The 23,439-nt window shown below is 43.4% G+C and overlaps 1 protein-coding gene across 1 annotated transcript in view; it reads left to right on the top strand.

The window, feature by feature from the left end:
• The window catches only part of ADCY2 (adenylate cyclase 2 (brain)), a 180,664-nt gene that overhangs the window by 53,149 nt on the left and 104,076 nt on the right, over positions 1-23,439 (top strand). The window contains exons 2-4 of the mRNA XM_012658016.1: positions 14,116-14,264; positions 19,058-19,169; positions 21,869-21,996. Coding sequence (XP_012513470.1) covers positions 14,116-14,264; positions 19,058-19,169; positions 21,869-21,996 — 389 coding nt within the window. The remainder of the gene's footprint in view (positions 1-14,115; positions 14,265-19,057; positions 19,170-21,868; positions 21,997-23,439) is intronic.

Genomic DNA, 23,439 nt, shown 5'->3' with positions numbered 1-23,439 from the left:
TTTTCATTGGCATGACGAAGTTGAGAATTCCCAAGTTTATGTATGTTCATGTAGTTATTCAAATTAATCAATAAGTATGCTTTTTTAAAAATGTAATACAGCATTTTCTTATAAGCCATGACTTTCATCCCCATGCTGATCTCAATTTTTGTTTCCTGGCAGAAAAACTTGCCTTCTTTTCACTTTGGCAGGGCTGTGGTTCATCAGTTATTCATTCCCTTTCTGGCTCTTCCACGCTGCACTCTGGGCTCTGCGCCTTCCGTAGTGGCACGTAATTTACATGAGTGCTTGGACTGGTACCTGCAGAATTACAGGATGGAGAGGGCTTCTTCAGCAGCTTTAGGAAGAGCAGATATCAGAAGACCTTTACGGAAAACACATGAAAGAATTAAAATACTCTTTCTTCTCTGCAATTGCCCTGGAAATCTGTGCATACATGTCAATTACTTCATATTGTGACAAGATGAAAAGATTGCATACACACACATATATTTTTTATATACACACATGCATATACACACATGTATATTCATTATATACATCCTCCCATCCTTCTAATGGAGAAAAATCACAAGTGTTTGACAATGACCAAAAATACAATTCAGAATGTATTCCCTCTGCTGCCACACTCAAAGATGCCGTACCGTTTCCTCCTGACACCTTACAGCTGGAAGAAACCTAGAACTCAAAGAGAAGCAGAAATGTACCTCAGCATTTCTCAGGCTACAAGGAGGACACTAAAGGCCAGGAAAGTTACACGGTTTGCCTTCTGTCCACTTAACGAGTGACAGAGCTCAGGCCAGAACGTTCTCCTGACTTCTGTCATTGAAAATCGGACTATTTAATGAGCTTCTCAGTGGAAATCTTACTCAAGGTGCGGCGAAGCATTCAGTCACACGTTCATGCATTCACTCCTGTATCTCCACAGGACAGATGTTTATTGAGTGTCTACCTTGGGCCTTGTGGCAGGCTCTGGGCTCTGAGTTCTGCATTGGGAAGACAATATTGAAGAAGGCACAGTCTGGCAACACCGACACCTACACCTAAAGTAAGCAGGTGGCTTCGGTAGTGGTCAAAGACTGTTGCCAGGGTGAACACTGGTGCTAAAGCAGTGCACAGCACCTAACCCTTGGGGGTGGGGGGCATACAGTGGCTCTCAGGGAGGAGGTGGAATGTGGTTGAAGGCTGCCTGAAGAATTGGTGGGGACAACTTAGCAAAGGAAGGTGGGCGTGGGTGGGAAGGAAGTGACAGAACCAGCCCTCGGGGTCCCAGGGGAGCATGCTGTCCAGCACTGGGCTGGTGCTACAGGTGATTCAGGAGAGGTGGATCCAGAGTCAAAGGAAGGAGGAGGAAGAACTAAGGCAGGTGGGATACATGGGGTGTGTCGTATCATGCAACATACCGGAGGGTTGGGCGTTGTCCCGGACATCAGGAGCTTTCAGAGCTGGGGCTGACCTGACGTTTTGGAAGGAACCCTGCCGCAGAAGGGGCAGAGAGAGGGGAGGACGAGGCAGGAAGCCTAGTGAGGAGGCTATTCTCTCATCAGATGGGTGACCCAGGTGGCTGAGAACTGGGGAGCAGCAGTCGGTTTGGGGCTGGGGTTGGGGGCACGTTCCTGAGTGCAAAGGACAGAAGTCTCCGACTCTCAGGTGTGGCATGGTAGGGTGGAAAGAGTAGTCAAGGATGAGGGCAGCTTTCTGCTTGAGCAGCTGGGTGGGTGGTCAGCTATTAGCAGAACCAAGATTACAAGGGGAGGGACGGCTTTGAGAGGGAAGTGACGGTTTCATTTGGAAGTGCTGCATTTGAGTTCTCTGCTTGTGACAGAGACCACTGGTCTGTTTCCCAACCCATTCTCTCCTTCCTCTATTGGAAGAGGATCCTGTGGCCAGGCACATCCCACCCAAAATAGAGACAGGTCACAGCATCCCTCAGAGCTGGGTACAGCCAGTGGCATGTGAGAAGTGCTGGTATACTTCTGCGTGGTTCCCTGGGGAGGTGTGTGCTTCCATTCTGGAATGACAGGGGCAAGAAAGCAACTGAAGTGATGGACCATGGAGTCCAGGGTGGAGAGGAAGGAAGGCAGGGGAGGGGAGAGGTAATGGGGACTGTGGTCAGGCTAAAAAAAATCCAGCAGAGGAGTCTTATATTTAGAGGAAGGATTCCCCACTAGAGGGAGAGTTTACCTCCCAGGAACACTTGGTGATGCTTGTAGGCAGTGTGAGCTACCACAGTCCATTGGATAGATGCGGCTAAATGTCCTGCAGTGTGCAGGTCAGCCCCCGACAACGCAGGGCTGTGCAACCCCAAATGCCCATAGTGCTCAGGGTGAGAAACCAGGACTTAGAGGGTAGGCGTGCATGGTAAATGTGTACAGTGAAACTGTAAGGCATTAGGGACTGGCGAGGACTGTGGTAAGTTGTACAGTATATGACCTACCTGAGGGGTTCAAATTCTTTAAACACACACACACACAAACATGGGCGTGTGCACCCTGCAAGCCAGTCAGAGCGTGTCTGCCAGGCCAGGCTGCCAGTTGGCTTCCTCTGACCTTAAAATTTTGATGAGTCTTAAGAACTTATATTCTCAGAGTAAATAAATGAATGAGGAAATGCACCCAGTTAGGGTTTATGATCTAAACTTGAGTTATTATCATATATAACTTCCAGGAAAATCTATTACATGATGTTCGATTTCTTAAATTATATAAAGTGTAAGCCATGGTTTACTTTTCTTTGTTAGGTGGTGGGGCAAATGAGATCCTGTTTGTAGCTAATATTTGACGCCATTTTCTCCAAAGACAAAACTATTAGTGAAATTTAGAAGGCAGAGTCCCTGAAAGAAAATCTGCATTCTGCTTACTAAGTATGCATTTTCTAAAGGCAAAGATAAAGCTTAAAAAATATTATTGTGTGCCAACAATATCGGTGCATAAATCGGAGCTGTAGAAAGTTGACAGTGAAGCCAACTGTAACAGAAGGGCACCTTTATTTCTGAATTTGCGCCACGGTCATTTCATTCAAGTTACTTTTAATAGAATTCAAGGAATGTGACAGCCTTTCATCTTTTCAATGATGATTTGCTGTGCAATTTGCTGCTTGCATCTTTAATTTTCATCTGAGGAAGCTCAGGACATGGCTTGATTAGCAGAGTGAGAATTAGTGCAGTTCTGCAGCCTCTTTTCTCATTGATATTCTTTCCCTGAAAAGTTATTGTTATGCAGAAATGATGGGTATGTCTCTTGGCATCAGCTGCATCAGCGCCCAAGGGGACGATTAGTTTCTGAGGGCAGGCACAATATTTAAAGGGTGTTATCTGCCGGGCTGTGTCTTTGGAGCCTTTTCTGTGGAAGCTGGCATGGGGCCCTCGATTTATCAGGGCAAATATGCAAAGATTTGAACACCTGCTTTGCTGCTGGAGAGTCCTCAGCTCACCTTCCAAGGCAGCTACTCGACTTTGCATTCACAGGAGAAAATGAATATGCCCGCTCTGGGATTCGGTCACCTGTTCCTGAGAGGGATGCAGAAATCTTCCCGGTTGGTTGTTTTCCATATTAGCTACCATTTGCTCTGTCCCGCGACTCTCGCCCAGCGGGTGCTTGCAGCCTGCGTTCTGCTTGACTTCTTGGGAAGAGGCTGAGAGGTCGCCAGCAGCGTCGGAGACTTGTGATCCTCACCCCAAGAGCAGTTTTGCTTTGGCGTTCACATCTCTGCCTTCAACACAGTTAAAGGAAAGGGCTGTTCATCACACTGAAGAAAAAAAAAGAGAGATACTCATTCATTCATGCCCCAAGACACTACCGTGTGGAACAGTGCCTCTCCTATTACTCACGAAACTATGTTCTTTATTCTCACACCTATTATTAATAGGCATCGTCTCTTTTTTCTGGATGCCATTTAGCAAACTGATTAAGAGCAGCTAACCACTGATGACCTCTATGGGTTCAAATCCCAACTCCACCACCTACTTGATGTGCGACATTTAGGAAGTCACACAACCTGCTTGGTTTTCACTTTCCTCTTCATAGAAATGGGGAAAATAATAATACCTACATCGTTGGATTGTTGAGAGAATTAAGTGAGATAACAAATTGCTTACACCTTGAACTGCTACATGGAAGGTCGTCAATAAATATTTATTGAATGGAAGAAAGAATCTTGAATTATAAGTGCAGCATTGGCATTCATGTGGAGCAGTTCTGAAATCTCCTCGGAACGATAGGACAGGATTCATATTCATGTAAGAGAAAGGTCTGCCGGATTTTATTCAACAATTCTGAACCTCAAACATGCGTTGATAGATTCCCTCTGAGCAGTATTGTTTAAGGGCCTGGCCTTCCCCTGCCCACACCTTGCCTCCTTCTGTGGCCCATCCTCACTCCTCTGTGCCTCTCTTACACTCACTGTGGTTTTGTAAATCTGAGCTTCCGGGCTTGGCAGAGCCGCCCACTGCAGATGAGAACCCTGAGCCTCCCGAGGGTCAGGGGAAGCGAGCCACGGTCTCACCTCCGACTGAGGGAGCTGGACTCTGCGCCCCTCTGGACAGACCACGGTCTTCTTCCCCCTGTGCTTTTCATGGAGTGTCACTGAGATCAGGATGGTGACACTGCGCTGTCAACATTCTCAAGGATGGGAACGCCCAGCTGGCTGGTTATACCACCCTACTTCCGCATCCAATGCGAATTACAACTTCGGAGAATATAGACACAATAATTTGTACATAAGATGACACTTGCTGCCAAATTATCACAACTTCAGCTTTTAGTTAGAGGAAATCTTTTAGAAAAGTGATGCTCATTTCTATTGTGGAAGAAGAAATGTGGATTAGTAGAAAACATCCCCATACTTGGTGGAATCATTCCCGCACCGTGCAGTTCCTACATGACTTGAAGCAACCATGACGCTTATCCCAGCCTTTTCTTCCGTGGGCTGCAAAGCAGACCATGGAAGGGTAGCAACGTGGGCTTCAAAGTGAAAGGACCCTCTGCTCTAAGTGAGGTAGAAGAATCAGTACTGCACAGAGGGGCTTTCCAGACCTTTCCACCGAAGCCACAGCTTACATGGGAGAGAGGATCCCTGCGTGAGTGAGCAAAAGCTCCCCAGGTCAGAGCAGCTGTGCCGATTCCGTGCACACAAGGCCCGAGGACATGGGTTGGTGTGCACACCCTTATGTGGGGTTGCGTCTGTCCCAACAGCTAGGGTATGCTTGGCAAAAATTTCCCCCGGATCAAAGTGGCTGGCAACTCGTAATGGTATCTTGCTTGTATTTGTTCAACACAGGGGGACTGCCACTCTACACGGAGCACAGGACCAGGCTCCCTGAGTCACTATCTGGGACACTGCTGCTCCCAAAGGGAAGGGAAACAAAAGCATGTGAGCTGCTCACTGGCCCTTAAAGCCTCTGCTCAAGCAACGTCACTGCTGCTCACATTTCACTGGTCAGACCAAGTCTCCTGTCCAAACCTGTGGTCGGTGGGACAGGGAGGAAGTGTCATCACGCATTGCAGAACGATAACCCAGTCTCCTGCAAGTGCTCCGTGTGCATTACTGGAACACGTATCTGTCATCTATACATGTAGTTAGCTGCACTGAGGGATTGCATTCAAACATTAAAGAGTTCAGTGTTGCTCCTTGGAACTTTTCATCACATTGATGCCAATGTGCTGCTACTTCTTATTTCTTCTTATCCTCATCAATGACGTTATCCGCATCTCCACCTGTCCTTCTTCTCAGAAGGAATCCAAAGGCTGGTGTCACCAGCCGCCCGGCCACCTACCCGTCGTGTTTGGGGTTTGGGGCTGGTGTCCAGTATGGTCTGTCTTCACACATTCTCTCCACAGTGTTCCTTGCCTGTGGGCGTGTGATCTTTGAGAGGGAGATCAGACCAGAATTGACTTCCCTCTGGAGCATTTTACTGTTGCACTGCCTGGCGTGTGTGCGCGTGGAGGTCTTGTTTGCATGACGCGATTCCCCTTTGGGTGATCTGCTGACACTGGTGTGAAGTTGTGCTGCGCTCAGACCTTCTGGGGCCCAGCCTGAGACCCCTGCTGCCCTCCCACTGCAGGTGCTGGCGTGTGGCGGGTGCCCTGCCCCCTGCTTGAGGGAGCACGGCCGCGGCTTGTTTCTGAGGCCTCCACCGTCTCCCACCCAAGGATGGAATAGTTTTCTACCTTATGAGCGATTTCCATTTCCCTAGAGGCTCTGTCTTAGAGAATTGACTTGACAGTTGATGGTAAACAGTTCAAGTTTAGAAATACCAATGTACCGTCAGCAGTGACTACAGCCATAATTTATAATTTGACTTGATTAGCACTTTCTTTTCTAACTTCTGTTAACTGGAGAGTAATAGTATGTGAGCGACAATTTCATTCTCTTCAGATTCTTTTAATAATGTGCTCTCCGAAAGTGTCCTGGTCACCTCCCTGAACTTGCACATCAGAGCAAGCAGAAAGAGCAGCCGGTGGCCGTGACGCTGAAGACACAAGTTTTGTCCAGTCTGGACTTCCCAGGAGACAGCCACCTCGCTTTACTCCCTCCGACCCACATCTCCATCCGTTTTGTCTTTTATTGGTTAAATGTTTAAATTTAAATGAAATTGTATGTGACCAGGTTTTGTTAAATGGGAAAACAAGACACGATGCGATGAAAGGACTTACTGTTTTGTCAAAGGGAACCATGATTTGCTGAAGTGCATGTTGCTTTTAATTCGCACAAAGCTCCCCGATTTCTCAGACTGAGAAATAAGCAGACGGACCTCCCGCTGCACACGTCTGCGAACACGCCGGCCTTAAACGCCACACCTCAGAAACCGCGGCCCTCGCTCGCCCTCCGCGGACGCGCTAAAGCCACCCTGCAGAACCAGCGCGGTCTCGGCCTCCCCCTGCCTGCCTGTTCCGCATCCCAGCCGGGGCTCCTTGCCCACATTCCTCCCGGACTCACAGTCTCTGCCACCGTGTGGGGCTGTGAGCACTTGGGCTCTTTTCTCCGTGTGATGCCGGTGGTCGGGTTCGTGCAGCAGGACGTCGTCATCTCTGCAACGGTGGGAGGTAAACCCTAGAAAACGCCACCCCCGGTTTCGTAAAATGCTGCAATCTTACGTGGACACGAGGGCCTTCAACTCACCTCGTCCCGCAGGCATATTTTCTAGACAAGCAGTGGGCCTCAAAGTCTGGTGTGATTTGGTTGTGGAAGGAAAGGGCCAGAACCTCCGTCTTCTCCCGCTTCAGAGCTGTCGCCGCTACAAAGGGCCGCTGCTCTCTGTCATATGTAAAGATGTTGATTTGTATTTTTTTTTTAAGTCAAAGAAAGATGAAGCAAGATCTTTAAAATAATAACAGTAGTCAATTAATGGCTGTGAAGCGAAAATTCTACAGACGGACCTAGGAGAAACAAGCTAAATTTTGCAATGGGAAACAGCAGTGGGAGAGGTTGTCACAAGCGCGCGCCCCTGGGACGTGCTGCAGCCGGAGGCCGGCGCTGGGGGCGGGGGGTTGTTCTCGGAGACGTGCAGACGTGGAGACGTGGAGACGTGGAGCGCGCAGACGTGGAGACGTGGAGACGTGCAGACGTGGAGACGTGCAGACGTGGAGCACGCGGCGAGAGACGGGGCGGCTGGCAGGGGCTGGGGAGGGCGTTAACAGCGGACGTCGTCTCTTCACCGCCCTCGCGATGTCGTCTAAGTGCAGCGTGTCGGGCATTTCATCTGAACGGACACCTCGCTGTTTGTTACTGCAGGACGATATTAAACGACACCATCTGTTTCCTTGGTTCATGCATGATGGAGCCAGATGTAACCCAATGGCTGCTTAGGGACCTGGCGTTGGTTCGCTCTGATAGCTGCTTTCTTTGGGGAAGAGGGAAATTTATAACATCCTTGCTGTTCATTGCACTGATTTGGCATTCCGATGTAATTAAATCTCATTTAAAATAAGAATTAGAGATAAGAATTTTGAAGGAAAAAATGTTAAATTCTTATGAAGGGAGTGTTTCATCGTTATCCTCCCTTTTGAAAAGTAAGGCAGCTTTAAATATTTACTACATGTGTGGTTTATTGAAGGGACAGGGTATAATATGCATTACTATATCTTAGCTCAAAATTTAGGTACAAATCTTCTTCGCTTAAATTGGATTTTTCTATCAACCTGTAGTCTAAAAAAGAAAATATGGTTATAATATCTGCTTTGTTTCATTATATTAGAAACACTTCAGCTCACAGTATCCTGAATTTTGATCAATAGTACATTGAAATCTACTAAATTAACTCCGTAGCTCTTATATGAGGCATATTTTAAAAGAGCAAGCTCTAGGAAAATATTTATTGCTGATGAATAATAATTGGAGGTTTAATTAACAGATGTGTTAAATAGAACCCTGAAATCAAGGCCAAGTTATTAGCTGGATAATCTTTGAATATGCCGAAGTTAGCCAGATTCTCCATAGTTACACACGCTTTCTAGCAAGAGAAAAAAGTAATAATGGTATGCATTGATCATTTTAGTGACAACTTGATTTTCTAAAAGTATCATTAAGGAATTTGTCCAGTATGCTTGGGAATATAATGTAGCTAAGTTATATCCAGTATATGAAGCATTAAAGTTTGTGTGTTGCTTTCAGATAAGTTGTCAGGGCACACAGCTACATTAGCAAAATGTTAAAATGTTAATGAAAATTTTAACCTTGTCAGATTTTGAATTGGGTTGAAATTTATCATGTGTGCCACACTATTGGGCTATTCTTTCAGATTAGAACATTTTAAAGGGGGAGACCGACAAGTTTAAAAGAAAGTGTATTGATTTATCACTTTTGAGCTCAGGCTTTTATTTGACGCTCATCGCATGGCCTAACACTGTGACCTCCGTGGGCAGGTGCACACCTGGGAGCAGGGGTCCCATGGGTGAGCCCCGAGCAGGTGTTGTGCTGTCCACCATCCACTGGTGCCACCAGCATCCAATGATAGTGGGGAAGCCCTGAGTACTTTTATTTGGCTGGTTGGCCAATAACATCTTTATTTCAGACTAAATTCACCCGGATTCTTGAATACTTACAACAAAAGAGAAAATTTTGTTTTGTACAACATACGAAGCTTATTTCCAATATTTTTCAAACCACCTATTAAAAGTCAGTCATCCTTCTACATTTGAGTCTAAAATTATAATTTACCTTTGGTTGTTAAATGAGGCTTGGGGAGTGGAAGAGAATTACTATATTTGATTCTCCTTTTCTGATCATAGAATCTATATCTTTCAGGAAGGACTGGCTCTGTGTGCTTTGGGATTTGGCATAATCTTATTACAGGGTATAGGAGGAGAGAAGATGCTTGGATGTGTCAGTTAGGTTTACCCGAAGCCAGAAGCAGGCTGTAGACAAGCATCTGGGCATAGCCACTGAGTTGGGAAGTGGTTCCAGGTAGCAGGGGATGGAGGTGGTTGGGGGTAGGACAGCTAAGGAAAGGGGCTGCTGGTGGCAAGAAGGTCTTAATCCTGCCTGGACCCTCTGAGGGATGTTGGTGCAGAGCTGAGGTATTTATCCACCATCCACCTCCTCATTAGCTGAGACACAGGAAACTGAACATTCAGAAAGGAGCAATGTGCAGCGCCCTCCAAGCAAGGCAGAGGGAATGTGGGTAGGATGCTGACAACCTCAGCTATAGGAAGTATAGCCAGAAACTAATTATTGTGGAAGTCCACTGACTGACTGTTTTGAGTCCAGTGGAAGACTGCACTGAATCCACGTACACCCAGGTTGTCATCAGAAGGCAGTAACGCAGAACTATGGAAACTGAGCACCTGTGGCATGAAGCATTTTATATATTCATTCGTAGTCCTTGACGCATCACCCATCAGAAAGAGTACGAAATGGCTTTTAATCTAATTAAGCCAATCATCAGACATCTCTGTAGACACACAGATTCCATTAGGATTTCTAAATAGATAGCCTGGATCCAGACTCACAACATTTTATATTTTACCTATTAATATTCCTTATCACTGGTTTAGAAGTTAACAAAATTTATTTTCAACACCGACTTGCTTTGATTATGACCAGAATTCATTGGGAAGCCTCAGAGCAACGTGCCTCCCTTTGCTTCCGTCGGGGGCTGCTCTGTTCCCGTCTGAGAACGTGACCAGGCAAGTCTCCTGGTTTCGTGGATGGAACTTTCACACTTTCCTCACTAGCTGTCCTCCATTTGTCTAAATAGACTTTGGACATTTTAACCACTTTGTAGGTAATATTTTGTCCTCATACCCAGTAATTTTGTATATTGATCAATAAACAGAAAGAAGAAGCAGTAACAACCCACAGAGTGCCCTACCCTGGTGCATGCTCAGTGCTTGTGGAAATGGAATTAGGGGGAGGAGGCAGCGGCAGAACTCAGTCTCTACCTTCTGTCTTACCTTCAGACTTCCCAAAGGTCTAGCCATCTGGTAGGACACAGAGGCCAAAAGATGGAGGAATTGAAGACAAGTGGAAAATGTATGTATTTGGGGGATGGGTAGCAAAAGATGAGTAGATGATGGAGTAGTTCTTTATATCAAGATGACAAAAGCTGATAATTAAAGTGCTATTTGCTGACAACAAATCCCGTTGTTTTTTCAGGTGGGTTCTGACATGAGAGAGGGAACAGGGTTATAGAGACATCATTGTACCATAAACCACATGTATTGAGTTCTCCACTTGTGAAGTTTATTTTTAAAATTTTAAAATATGAACATGTAGTTTTCATGTCATTAGTAGTTGCTTGGTGCCTTGAGTTCCAAGTGGCTCCATTTCTCTGGGCCAGCCTATTTCTTTAATAAACAAAAATATTACTTGCTTTCCTGTCCCATCGTTGAACTCAATATTTTCCATCCCCCTAGAATTGATTCTCCTGCCCCTGGCTCCATGTTTAGAACACTGTTCCTGCTCTTTCAACAGTTTACTTAAGTCCAAAATTTGAATTCACAGTTGCAAAGATGTGGAATCAACCTAAATGCCCATCTGTTCATGAGTGGATTAGCAAAATGTGGTATATGTATACCATGGAATACTACTCAGCCATGAAGAAGGATGACTTAATACCTTTTGCAACAATCTGGATGGACCTGGAGGCCATTATCCTAAGTGAAGTATCTCAAGAATGGAAAAACAAACACCACATATACTCACTATTAAATGGGAACTAACTGATGAGCACACATGTACACAGGGCCGAGTGAAACTCAATGGAAATCAAGCAGGGGAGAGTGGGGAGGATGAGATGAGTGAAAGCTTACCTAACAGGTACAATGAACACTATCTGGGTGATGGGGACACTTATAACCATGACTCAAGCATTTTAAAAGCAACCCATGTAACTAAAAAGATTTGTACCCCTGTAATATTTTGAAATAAAAATAAATAAATAGGAAAAAACAAAACAAATAAACAAAAAAACCCACAAAATTTAAACTCATCTCCTCACCTTTACACTAACATGGTACTGTTGTATTATTAGATCATTAGAGAAATTTGGGGAATAAAAGAAGGGAGTTAGAGCTCAGAATAGGAATCAAACCAAGTGCTCACCAACCACTTCCCAACCGGGGAAACTCCGAACATCTTGAGCACCCCCTGCCGATACAGAGCTGGGCTCTCTCCTCCTGCAAGAGGTTTTCACTCCTGTGCTCCATTCCCGTGGCCCACACCCAGGGTGTGATTGTCTATCAGAGAGAAAACCCAAAGCACCTACAACTTTATGTTGCAGAACAGTTAAGTTCCCCTTTGTGTGAACATCATCAATCCAGAATTTGCTTTAGTCAATTAATTGGTATATTTAGTCCATTAACATTTAATGTAATTCCTGACACAATGGGTTAGTAGCTGCCATTTTATGATTTGTTTACCATTTGTCCCACCTGTCTTAAGTTTTCTTTGTCTCTTCTTTATTGACTTATTTTGGATTAGTTAAGGTTTCTTCCCCATTTTTACTCTGTTAGCTTGTTAATCATACATTCCTTCTTTCCTTTAGTTGCTATTGTGGAAATTGCAAACATTCTTGATTTATTGCAATCTAATATAAATTGCTATCTTTGCTACTTCGCACATGATTCTAGGACCTCAGAGTACTTTAACTCCATTCACCTTCATTTGTTAACCTTTTGTGTTGACATCGTTGTGCATTTCCTTTCTGTTATATTTTAGGTTACACAGGACACCCTCATTATTTTGTATAATCAATATAAATTTATATTTTCCCATATTTATATGTGGACATCTAATTTATTAAAAGCTTTAGATTTCTCCATTTCATGTCTTCATTCAAATTGAAACATCAAAGGAAATTTAATAAAAAGTAAAAGGATAATTATTAAATAAAAATCATTTTCTTAATTTCTTACATACCAACAAAACTGTTTGATGTGTCAGTATTAGCTCTTGTAACAAGTGTGAGCATTCCTGCCCTCCACCTCACTGCCTCCTTTAGCCTCTACATCAAGAGGGTTGGTAATACTATAATTAGATAGGCTATTGTTTTGCTTTAGTTGGTTCACATGAATAGAGCTCCTGGGAGCGGGTGGCCTGTAGCTAGTGCTCCTCAGCTCCAGGTGTCCTTCTGTTTTCCAGAGTGCCAGGCATTCGGCTTCTTCCAAACACCAGCCTGTCCTTCTAGCCTCTTCCGACAGCAAGTGCACTGTGTGTTGAAACCCTGCTGGATTATGAACGATGTGATGTCAGGGACCCTACCTTATTCTTTTTTGCATCTATTATTAGTGCTTATCAAAGGGCCTGGCATATATATACTAGGCAAAGATATAGGGATCTTTTCTGGATAGGTGAGTGAATGAATGAATGAATGAACAAATGATCCACACTCAGTTATTCCAGCTCATGCAGAAACACTCTTCCCAGGCACTGACGTCCCCCCATAGGCACACACTGGGTCTCCTACTGACTTTGCACCTGTCTCTCCCTGGAGCAGGGAAAGGGTAGGGGTCATCTGTCTTCATCAAGAGCACCCCCTGCCTCCCCCGGCTCTCCAAGTGGAAGTTCCCACCAGCCACCAAAGTGATGTGTGCTGAGTGCGTGCCCAAGCAATGGACACCTGGCCCTGTGAACCTGGAAGTAAATCCTCACTTCCCTTCCACCCCTACTCTCTCCCTAGTTTGTCCAAAAAGAAGAAGAAAGAAGAAGAGGAGGAAGAAGAAAAATAAAAAGAGCAAGAGACAAAGTGGTAGATAAAGTGTTTTATTGAACATATATTTGTTCACCAACAGTGAATGCCAGTTGCTAAACTCCACAATACCTAAAAAATGTGATGTCTTCTACAATACATTAACATTTAAAATACTCTAGGATGAATATAAATTTTCAGTGATTGCCATTCTGTGATATTTTTCCTCAAAGAAACATTGTGTATTTTCCTTAAAGAGAATGGAAAAATGCCACTCTAACCAAATAAGTTTATATTAAAGTGAGTATAACATTGTATGCTAATATTTATTGTTTACTGGATTTACTGAATTTATAGACAAAATTTATACACACAAATCTCATGTGTTATCATTTTTTGGCATTCCATCTGCAGTTTCTTACAGATGACATTTGACAGAAGCTAACATTTCTGACTTCATTTCTATAATAGTTTGGAATCACTAAAGGGGATTGGGTGTTCATCACAGAGGAAATGAAATATGTGAAAATATTTGACTCTCTTATTTAGGAAATGTGGAATGTTAGATGACTTTCTAAAGTGCAATAAAGCTTGTACTTTATCTCTGAAATGAATAAGCAGGCGAAAATGAGTATTTTCTATCTTGGACTGACCACTGGTTTTGGGAACTTTAATACTATTTCTGCCTCACTACTTGAAAATCAAAATAGATAAATAATATCCTTGGGGAAATAACTCTGCCTTCCTTTATTCTCTATGCTGAAGAACACATACGTAGAACTCAATAAATAATATATAATATAATAACACAGTCTGACCTTAGGAAATCTGATTTTTTATCCCAATGTGTAGTTCTAGAATCTGTATTTTAACTTGTCAGGAAGAATCCCCAAATTGGCCGCACTCTAAATCAGTGAAGATTGCAGATGTTACGTGGCTGCCACAGTTGTTTGAGGGACCTTTCTTCTTCCTTCACGGTCTTGCCGTAGGAGCGGCTGCTGCTGTCCTTGCTGCCGGCTCACATAGCCATGGAGATGAAGGCCGAGATCATCCAACGGCTGCAGGGCCCCAAGGCGGGCCAGATGGAAAACACAAACAACTTTCACAACCTGTACGTCAAACGACACACCAACGTCAGGTACGCTGCTCTGCTTGCGCTCCTCAGCAAGCCCGGGGGTCCATGGGCTGGGCTGGGGGCGATGTTCACGGGGATCCCACATCTCTCAGCATCCTCTGTCCTGTGCAAGGGCGGATCCTTGGCAGGGAGAATAATCACCAGTGTCCTCCCTCTCCACTCACCTGCTGCTGCCTCTGGGGCCCTCACGTTGAGATAAACGTATGATCCTCTTTGCTGTGTGTGTTGAGCTGTGCTTCACCGTCCTGCCTCCATGGCTAGATGTCAGTCACAGGGAAGAGAGAGGTGGACAGTGGGGTCCTTATTCTGGAAACCCCATGGTCACACAGCAGTCAGTTGGAGGAAGGGTCTGTGGACTTTCTAGGCACCAGGACTGATTCCTCAGAAGGGACTTTGCAGGAGCACATGAAGCCAACACATGCCAGGAAAGCTGGATGCTCTGCCATCCATCCGGAATGATGGCTGTATGGGGTCTGGCCAACCAGTGATCAAAGTCATGGGGGCTGATGTGCACCTCAATTCTAATGAAAGGTACTGCTTTTCTGAGACTGGCACAGTCAGATCTGTTTCCCAGGGCGCCATTCCAGGAGTCACAGTACCTAGAAAACTAACGTGTTTTCATCATGGGACTGTGGCCAGGAAGACGAGCAGTGTGGGGCCTTCATCTCTCCTGAGCTCTAAAGAGGAGCTGTGAGGGGCCTTCATGTCTGGCTGGAGAGGGTGCTCCCTCCCACACCCCCAGCCGTGCCTTCTAGCCATACAGAAACGGGCCCATCCACGCCATCACTGATCTCCACGCCCATCCATCCATTCCTGGCACCACTTCTTGTGGGGCTTGTTCTTTCATCCCCTCATTATACTGCTGTGGTGCTTTCTCTCCAGCTGGGTGATTTCCCTAAGTAACCTGTGCATGGCTCTGACCTCATTTGTTATGTTTTCATGACGTTAGTGTAGTTATTAGACAAGGTGCTTGCTCTATAGTTCAGTAACAACCACATCAATTAAACTTGGTTGAGCATCTGCTCAAATTGGGCTGCAGCCCGTTTGCCCCAAGTCTAGACTCTCCAGGGTGTGTGGCTACTTCCTGGTCCAGCGCTTGAGGTCAAGCTTTTCTGAAGCTCGTCAATTAGAAACTAATTTAACTGAAACTTACATACATTGCTAGACAAATCCCACTTGACACCAGATCTTAGAAGCTACCGATATATATAGCCCAAGCACACACAGATGTCAATGTGCAATGAAAGACCCATATCAGGAAGGAGATAACAGGAAAAACAGTTGCATATTGGGTAGGAAATAAGGAAGCACCATTGGATATGTGATAGAAAAAGACTAAATATATTTAAAGAAAGTTCACACATGTTCAGGAGTAAAATTATTTAAAACACTGGCCTGCCTTCAGGTTTGTAAGTGTTTTGCTATAAAATTAAAGAAGAAAAGTTCCTAGTATCGGACTAGGTGTGTTATACTAGTCATTGCTTTTCCATTTAGCAATGCCCGTCCCATCTCAGGAAATGTTTTTCAGTCACTTATTGACCACACAGCTGGGCTTGGCCCTGCTGGCCAAGAATTCTCCTGTCTCTTGGTCTCGTGACAGTGTATTTTTTTTTGTTTTCTTCCAACAGTCTCCTTTGCTGTTTTCTCTTCCCTAAGTCTGGCCCCTCCTGTCAGTGAGAGTGTTTTCAGGGCTCTCTCCTGGCTGCTCTCTGTTCTCCCCAGCCCTCTTCCGGGACTTTAATTCCCATCTACATATGCTGTCAACTGAAATTAAGGCTGTTGAGACAGGAATAATTCAATAAAAATTTATTGGAAGCCGAATGTGAAGATACCGACCTGGGAAGGCACAGCAACAAAGTAGGGCATGTTCCGGAGTCTGCTGCAAGCTGGAAGGCTTTTATAGGAACGGTTAGGAGAAGGGAGAAAGACTCCTTATGTTGCCACTGTTCTCTTTCATAGGAGGGTACCAAACAGAGGTTATAGTCATTGGCTACAGAGTACAACATACAGGCTAAAATGATGTATATATGTGACAGTCAGTAAAGCTTCATGATTCGGAAACAAATTGGTGTCCTTTTCAGTCTCAGTGGGTTAAGTATTAACCAGTACATCAACAGTTTGAGAAATTCCCAGAAGGATTCTTTACTCAGGAACAGGATGTAAGCAGTGAATCATAGGACCTCCCCAACCTGGGTTACTTTGGAAGCCTGCCAAATGTGAGCCGTGGGCTGTCCATGCCAACACACAGAGCTCAGCCATAGCTTTCCAACCTCGTCTACCCGTGGGTCTACCCGTGGTGTCTACCCGTGGGTAGACACCACCATCAAGCACAGCAACAACCAAAGCTGAACTAGTCATCTTCCCCTGTGAGCTTGTTTGATTTGGGCAAAGCTGGATTTCTTAGCCCCATTGCTCAGCTAGAAACTGGGTCTTCATTTTCCGTGCTTTCCTCTTCTAGGGAACCCCCACCCCCAACATCCAAGTAGTAACTAGGTCTTGTTCATTCTCCTTTCTGTCTCCCACATTTGCTCACTTCTGTTCATTTCCATCAATTATAGGCCTTCCACAGGGCTCTCCTGAATTCCTGGGATGTGGTTCTAACCTATCTGCTTCCAGGTTGCTGTGGCTGGAGTGGTCTTTCTACAGTGGTGGTCTGGTCGGATCTAGGTTGAGTTTCCTTCCTATGTGGTCCCGCACTGCACTGTGCTTTCTCTGCCATAACCCTTTGCACACTGCATCATAATTGCCCGCTTACTTTTTGAATCTTTCTACTGCCAAATAACCTCTGGACCAGCTTAAGATATCTACAGGAAGCTGCTCCTTTGCCTACTACAAGTTTTGACCACAGGAAGTGCTGTGGATGCTGTGAACAGGAAGGAAGTGGAGTCAGCTGCCCATCCACACATTCTACCTCCCAGCAGGGTTTTGGATCAGGGACTCTTTCTCCTAGTGAGCAGAGTTAATTCTTCCTCTTGAACAGTGGTTCAGCATCTGTGATCCCTGCCTCTATAAAGAAGCATGGAAGAAGTAGGGATGGTTTTAGGGCATCATCTGAACAGAATGGACAGCACAGCTACACCAGCAGTCCTGACTTTCCTGAACCCATCAGAGGTCCCCCACAATACCTGTCCATCAGCAGAAGAGCAAGTCTTTCCCCCCTTGAGGTGCAGACACAAGCCCTGTGCTTAGCACAGGGGCAGAGTGTGGCCAGTAGCAGAGCTCCTGCCCTGATCTGGCTGGGACCCACCTGAATGGTGCCATGATATTTTTTTAATTGTGGCAAAATATACATAACATTTACAATTTTAACCATTTGTAAGTGTACAGTTGAGTTGGATTATGTACATTTACATTGTTCTGCAACCATCACTACCATCCATCTCCAAAATTTTTTCTTCATCCCAAATGGAAACTCCGTACCCATCATACAACACCTGCACCTCCCCCATCCCCCAGCAACCACCATTCTACTCACTGTTCTCTCTGGTCGAGCACTCTAGGTACCGCACATATGTAGAATCATACCCTTTGTGCCTGGCTTATTTCACTTAGCATGTCTTCATGAGTAGCAGCATAGGTCAGAATTTTACTTCTTTTAAAGGCTTACTAATATGTTATTGTATATATATGCCACGTTTTGTTTATTTATTCTTTTGGAGATGGACATTTGGTTTGTTTCCATCTTTTGACTGTTGTGATTAATGCAGCTACGAACCTTTGAATACAAATATCTATTCGAGTCCCTGGTTTCAGTTCTTTTGGATGTATTCCCAGAAGTGGAATTGCTGAGTCATGGTATTCTGTCTAATTTTTTGAGGACAAACCATGCTGTTTTCCATCGTGGCTGAAACGTATTATCTTCCCACCAGCAATGCACAAGGGTTTCAATTTCTCTGCATCCTCGCCAAAAACTATTATTTTCTGTATTTTTTTAAATAATAGCTATCCTAATGGCTATTATCCCACTTCTACTAATGGCTAATTCACCCCTACTAATGGCTGTGAAATGTAGTTATTTTTGTTTCATGGTACATTTTAAGCCATCCCACATTCACTATCTGAATCTCAAACCACCGGCAGGAATTCGGGCTTCATTATAAAGCCTTGACACGAAGCAGAAACAAGTTATTATGTAGGAAAAATGGTAATGCAAACAAGTTTTACGGATGCTCCCCATGTTAAACACATACAGAGCTGTAAGAAATCTCACACCTCTCTCGTCTGCACATCCCAGGAAGGGAAGCTACCCTGTCATTTCCTAAGAGGGACTTTCCTGGACTCCTCACCATCTAATCCACTGCTACTGTTCGCTCTCATAGCGTTCTCTTGTTTTCCTTTATAGCACTTTTTTTTATAATTTGTAATTGGACATTTGTTGGTGTCCTTATTTGTTTAATGCGTCTTCCCAGCTAAATTCTGAGCTTTGGGAAGACACACTGTGTCTGCTTCATCCTTGCGGATAGTAAGTACTCCAGACTCATGTGTTAAGTAGTCTTGATTTTTAAGGAAGATTATTATTCCATTCTTTTTCTTTGGCTCGATATAAACAGGATCCCATTTTTATTATTTTGCTGCTTCACTCCCAGTCTTAACTACAAAAATGTAACACCAAAAAATGTTTAAATGGGCAAATTTAGCAAAATGTTTATGTATTCCCTATCCAAGAAAATGACATTCTTCTTATGAAAATACAAATAAAGCGTAAAAAAATTACACTATTTTAATGGAAATTATCATTCTTTCTTAACAAATATAAACTAGAAAACCCTGTCTCCTTGCCGCTTTGGTTCCCACAGCATCTTATACGCTGACATTGTTGGCTTCACCCGGCTGGCGAGTGACTGCTCCCCAGGAGAACTTGTCCACATGCTGAATGAACTCTTTGGCAAGTTTGATCAGATTGCAAAGGTGAGTATTATAGATTCTCTTCCGCTTTGAAGATAAATAAAATCTTAGCCTAGTTTTTCTCCCTCTCCTTATCATTATTGGACTTTTTCATAAAAGCATCCTTTAGGAATGTCGTTTCTAAAATGTGCTGGATTTATCTGCCATTGAGCCTTGATGAGCTTTAAAAACCTGCATCAGGGATGAAAAATGCCATAGCATATAATTATGTGTGCATGGGTTTTTAAAACTTCTGCTCATGTATAATTCAGCACACATATAATAAATACACTGAAGACGAGGAGATTCAATTTGCAAATCCCTCTGCACTGTGCTATTTTAAGGTGCTCTTTTAGGCATCTCATGTCAAGGAGTTGGTAAGATCATTTCCACTCTCTGGTGGTAACTTCTGTATTCAAATCGCTAAGCAGGACTCTGGAAGAGCCCCTGAAATAGGATGCCTGTCTTCCGTGCAAGCCTTTTTCCTACTACTGTCTCATTTTTGTCCTTTGATTCTTGTGCCACTTAAACAGAAATGTAAAGTCATTGGTTGCCATTAATATGCCCATTTATGGGAAATTTCACGAATAGGAAATGGTGCCATGCCACCTAAAACCCTACTTGACCTTACTTACTAGAACTTCCGCAGTTGCTGGTGGGAATTTTGATGAAAAAAAGAATTTCTTCCTTGCCGGCTCTTTACTTCTCATTAAACATTTTTGGTCAACCTAATTCTGTCTTTGCACTGTTCCCGAAAAAAAAAAAAAAAAAAAAAAAACTTCATTTTGCCTATTAGTATGAGTTATTTATATATGGAAGACTTGGTCCTAAATTTGGTTCACTGTGTGATCTTAGTTCACTTTTAAACAATACGGAACACTCCAGCCAAGCTTCTTAGGGAGAAACCTGGCCTGCAGGTGTTAGCATCATCATTCTTGGGCCCGGCTCCCCAAGTGTGTTGCCTTGTTTTGTTCAGATGACCAGGACAGCTCTCAGTGGGGATGTTAAAAAATCAGCGGGAGTATAATTCTGCTTCTTTCTTTTACCAAACCAAAGGAAGGGAATGATTTTTATGTGTGCTCATTTACACAAAAAGAAAAGTTGAAACTTAAATAGTGTCTTAACGATTTGACTTAATGAAAGGTCATTTTTGCTGGCCTACCTGGTCAGGTTAGGAAGAAACATTTCAATCCTGGATGGTGGCAGACAGCATAACTCCAGTGTTCACATGACATTCTCTTCTCTATGTGCATGCTTCAATGTCCCAATTCCCTCTTTTTATATGAACAGCAGTCATATTGGATAAGGGCTGACCCTATCCAGTTTGACTTCATCTTAACTAATTACATGTGCAACAATCCCATTGCCAAATAAGATCACATTCACAGCACTGACTTCAACATCTGAATTTGGAAGGACACAATTTATTATGCAGAACAAAGGTATTCACTATGACTTCCTCTAACCATTGGAACAAAGGAATGTCCAGGCAATATCTGAGTCCAGCGTAGGCTGACTTGGTTCATCCATCATTGATCAAATGGATAACGTGCTTTGGACATTAGTTCATGGGTCATAGTTAAATAACGTGGAGTAGACAGCACTATAACTAAACAGCCCAGTGCACTGAGTGAATACTATCTAAAGCACGTCACTTTAAGCTAAGGAACTCAAAATCATTGCCGTTCACTGTTACTAACTCTCGTGTTTTCTACATTCAGAATATCTATTTAGGAGTATGGGAAGGAAGCCTGATCAATAAGTACTTGTTTGCCTTTTTCTTATTTATGATATTATTATCAGGAATTACATCTATGGTGCTATAGATTTGTATGAAAGCTCTGGCTTGTGCATTATCAGGGAGGGACAGGGAGGGAAAGAAATATGCAAAATCTTCAGCAAGACTAACCCATGCTTAAGAAGAAGAAGATGTGTTTATTTTATTACTTCAGATTTGTTCAGTTTATACATAAGCTTGTGTTAGTGTTAGAGGAAAAAAATCTGTATTTGGCACATCTTCAGTTTTGTTTCTGTTTTATTTTGCTGGTTGAAAGTTTAGAAATGGATATAGGATTGATGCATATGAATACAGTTAATCTAAATATTATAATATAAATACAACCCAGGCAAGAAAAATAATGAGTTAGTCAAACTCTACAGTAAAAAGTTGAACCTGAGATCAGAATTAAGTTTTGAATTACTTGGCAATGCTGTTAGATTGTGGAGATGTTTATCAGAAGCTACATGTCTGCAGCTAAGAATCTGCCTCAGCTTTAAAATAAATGAAAAAAACCATAGCACAGTAGGGAATAACATAGGATTCTAATTCAAATTGAGTTCTGGTCATTATTTCCTACTCTGAATGACTCTGCTCTGCATAGAACGTTTCATTTTGCCGTCAGTGTTTGGAGATGTTTGTACTAAAGAGACTGATCCCATGTTCGTCCTCTCCTTGCATTGAATGTAAATCATTCCAGAGCATTCTCTGCTCTCCCATTTCTTCCTCTTCCCTTACTCTTCTTGCTTTGTAAATGGGCATGTGGGGGAGGGGAGCCCATTCTGATGGGTCACGAAGGGAAGCCAACTGGCTGTCATTTCTCTGTCCTCACAAGCCCCCGTGGCTGGAACGGTGTCAGTAGAACCAGCACTTCATGATGTGTGTTAAATCCGGATCATTATGCGAGGGCTTAACACAATTGAAATTCTGTGATTTCTTCTTCCAGGAGAACGAATGCATGAGAATTAAAATTTTAGGAGACTGCTACTACTGTGTGTCGGGACTCCCTATATCTCTCCCCAACCATGCCAAAAACTGTGTGAAAATGGGACTGGATATGTGTGAAGCCATAAAGTAAGTGAACTGCTTACAAGGTTGTTTTTTTTTTTTTTTAACTGTTTAACAATTTAGAGTTTTAATTCTCACCTGTTACTATTTCTGTTTTTCTGTCGACTGACACTAGATACGTTATTGTACATTTACATAGAATTGTGCAGAAATCCATTTTCTGGCATGTGAGTAAAACTTCTGTAAGTGTTTAGTGTTGTTATCATGGGCCTTAGATGACAGCAAAACGGAATTGGAAATCTATGGAAAGAGACAGTTTTGTTTGTTTCAAAGGTGATTTTTTTTTTTAAAGAATTTTAATGTCTTTGATTTTAAGAAAAAAAGTAATATGACATGTCTCTGATCATAACATCTCTCTGATTTCTGACAAACGATATGGCCATATAGGTTGTAAGGGACAAATTAGCATTTCCCACCAGACTGCAATCCAGAATTACTTCATCTAGTCAAAAATGCCCTGCTCTGTGAATTTAGTTTCAATTTACGTCCGTAATGTATGTTTTCTGCATTGTATCTGTAAATTTTCCATTGCGATTCTAGAGAAGATTTGCTTACATAGAATAACGTTATTAGCATTGACAAGGACAGAGTAAAAGCATAGGGTGAAAGGTAACTTTTATTCCCAGTACCACAGTAGTATTACCAGCACCTTCTTTAGTAATGTCCTTAGTAGAAACCAAAATATTCTCACAATTGATAAAACCTTTTGTTTGCTGATTGTGTAGTTGAAAGATTTTACTTCATTTTGCCTTGTCCTGTACAGGTTTTTTTAATCTAAAAAAGGTTCAAATTATGTGCTTGATGTTCTAATTCCTTGTCTCAGGGTTGGAGTGAATAGGGCGTTCAGTGAGAAAGCAACAAGTCCACTTGTCACTTGTTTGCTCCCCGTGTATGTTGGTCACTTGCTGAAGTGACTAAAAGGTTGATCGGTGGCTTTCCCAGTGCCGTCCAGGGAAAAGTGTGGCGCCCTCTGCTCCCTGCCCCCGCAGCCTCAGCCGATGAGAGCGAGACACTTGTGTGTTCCAGATTCGCTGGCTCAGTACAGATTATTGCAGGCTGCTGTCGAGCAGATCAGGAACGGGAGGGAAATAAAGTGACATTGCTGAGAGTCGAGATGGGAAGAGGAGTCAGTGCGAACTTTGTTTCCCGACACAAGATGCACTGTCTGGGGAATAACCACGTTCTACTTACTTCTTCCCATAAGGAAGTCATTTGTCTTCTCTGATACATGAAAAATAGTTTTTTTCACTTTTTCTCAAAAGTAAGTAACTACTCTTAACTCTGTGGGTCTAGATGTAAGTGAATCCAGTCAGTGGAATGATAGTTTTTTTCGAATGTATAACCGGCCCCCGGAGGCGACCTCAGTGTTGGTTTTGAGTCCGAGGCGAAGTGGGTTCTGTTGGAGGAAAGCATTTTTCTTGATTTCCTGTTAACATAGATGTGGGAAAG

The sequence above is a fragment of the Propithecus coquereli genome, unplaced genomic scaffold (genome assembly GCF_000956105.1).
Source record: "Propithecus coquereli isolate 6110/MARCELLA unplaced genomic scaffold, Pcoq_1.0 Scaffold569, whole genome shotgun sequence".
Lineage (NCBI taxonomy): Eukaryota > Metazoa > Chordata > Mammalia > Primates > Indriidae > Propithecus > Propithecus coquereli.
Note: the sequence above shows the minus strand (reverse complement) of the source record. Positions and strands in the feature narration are given on the sequence as shown.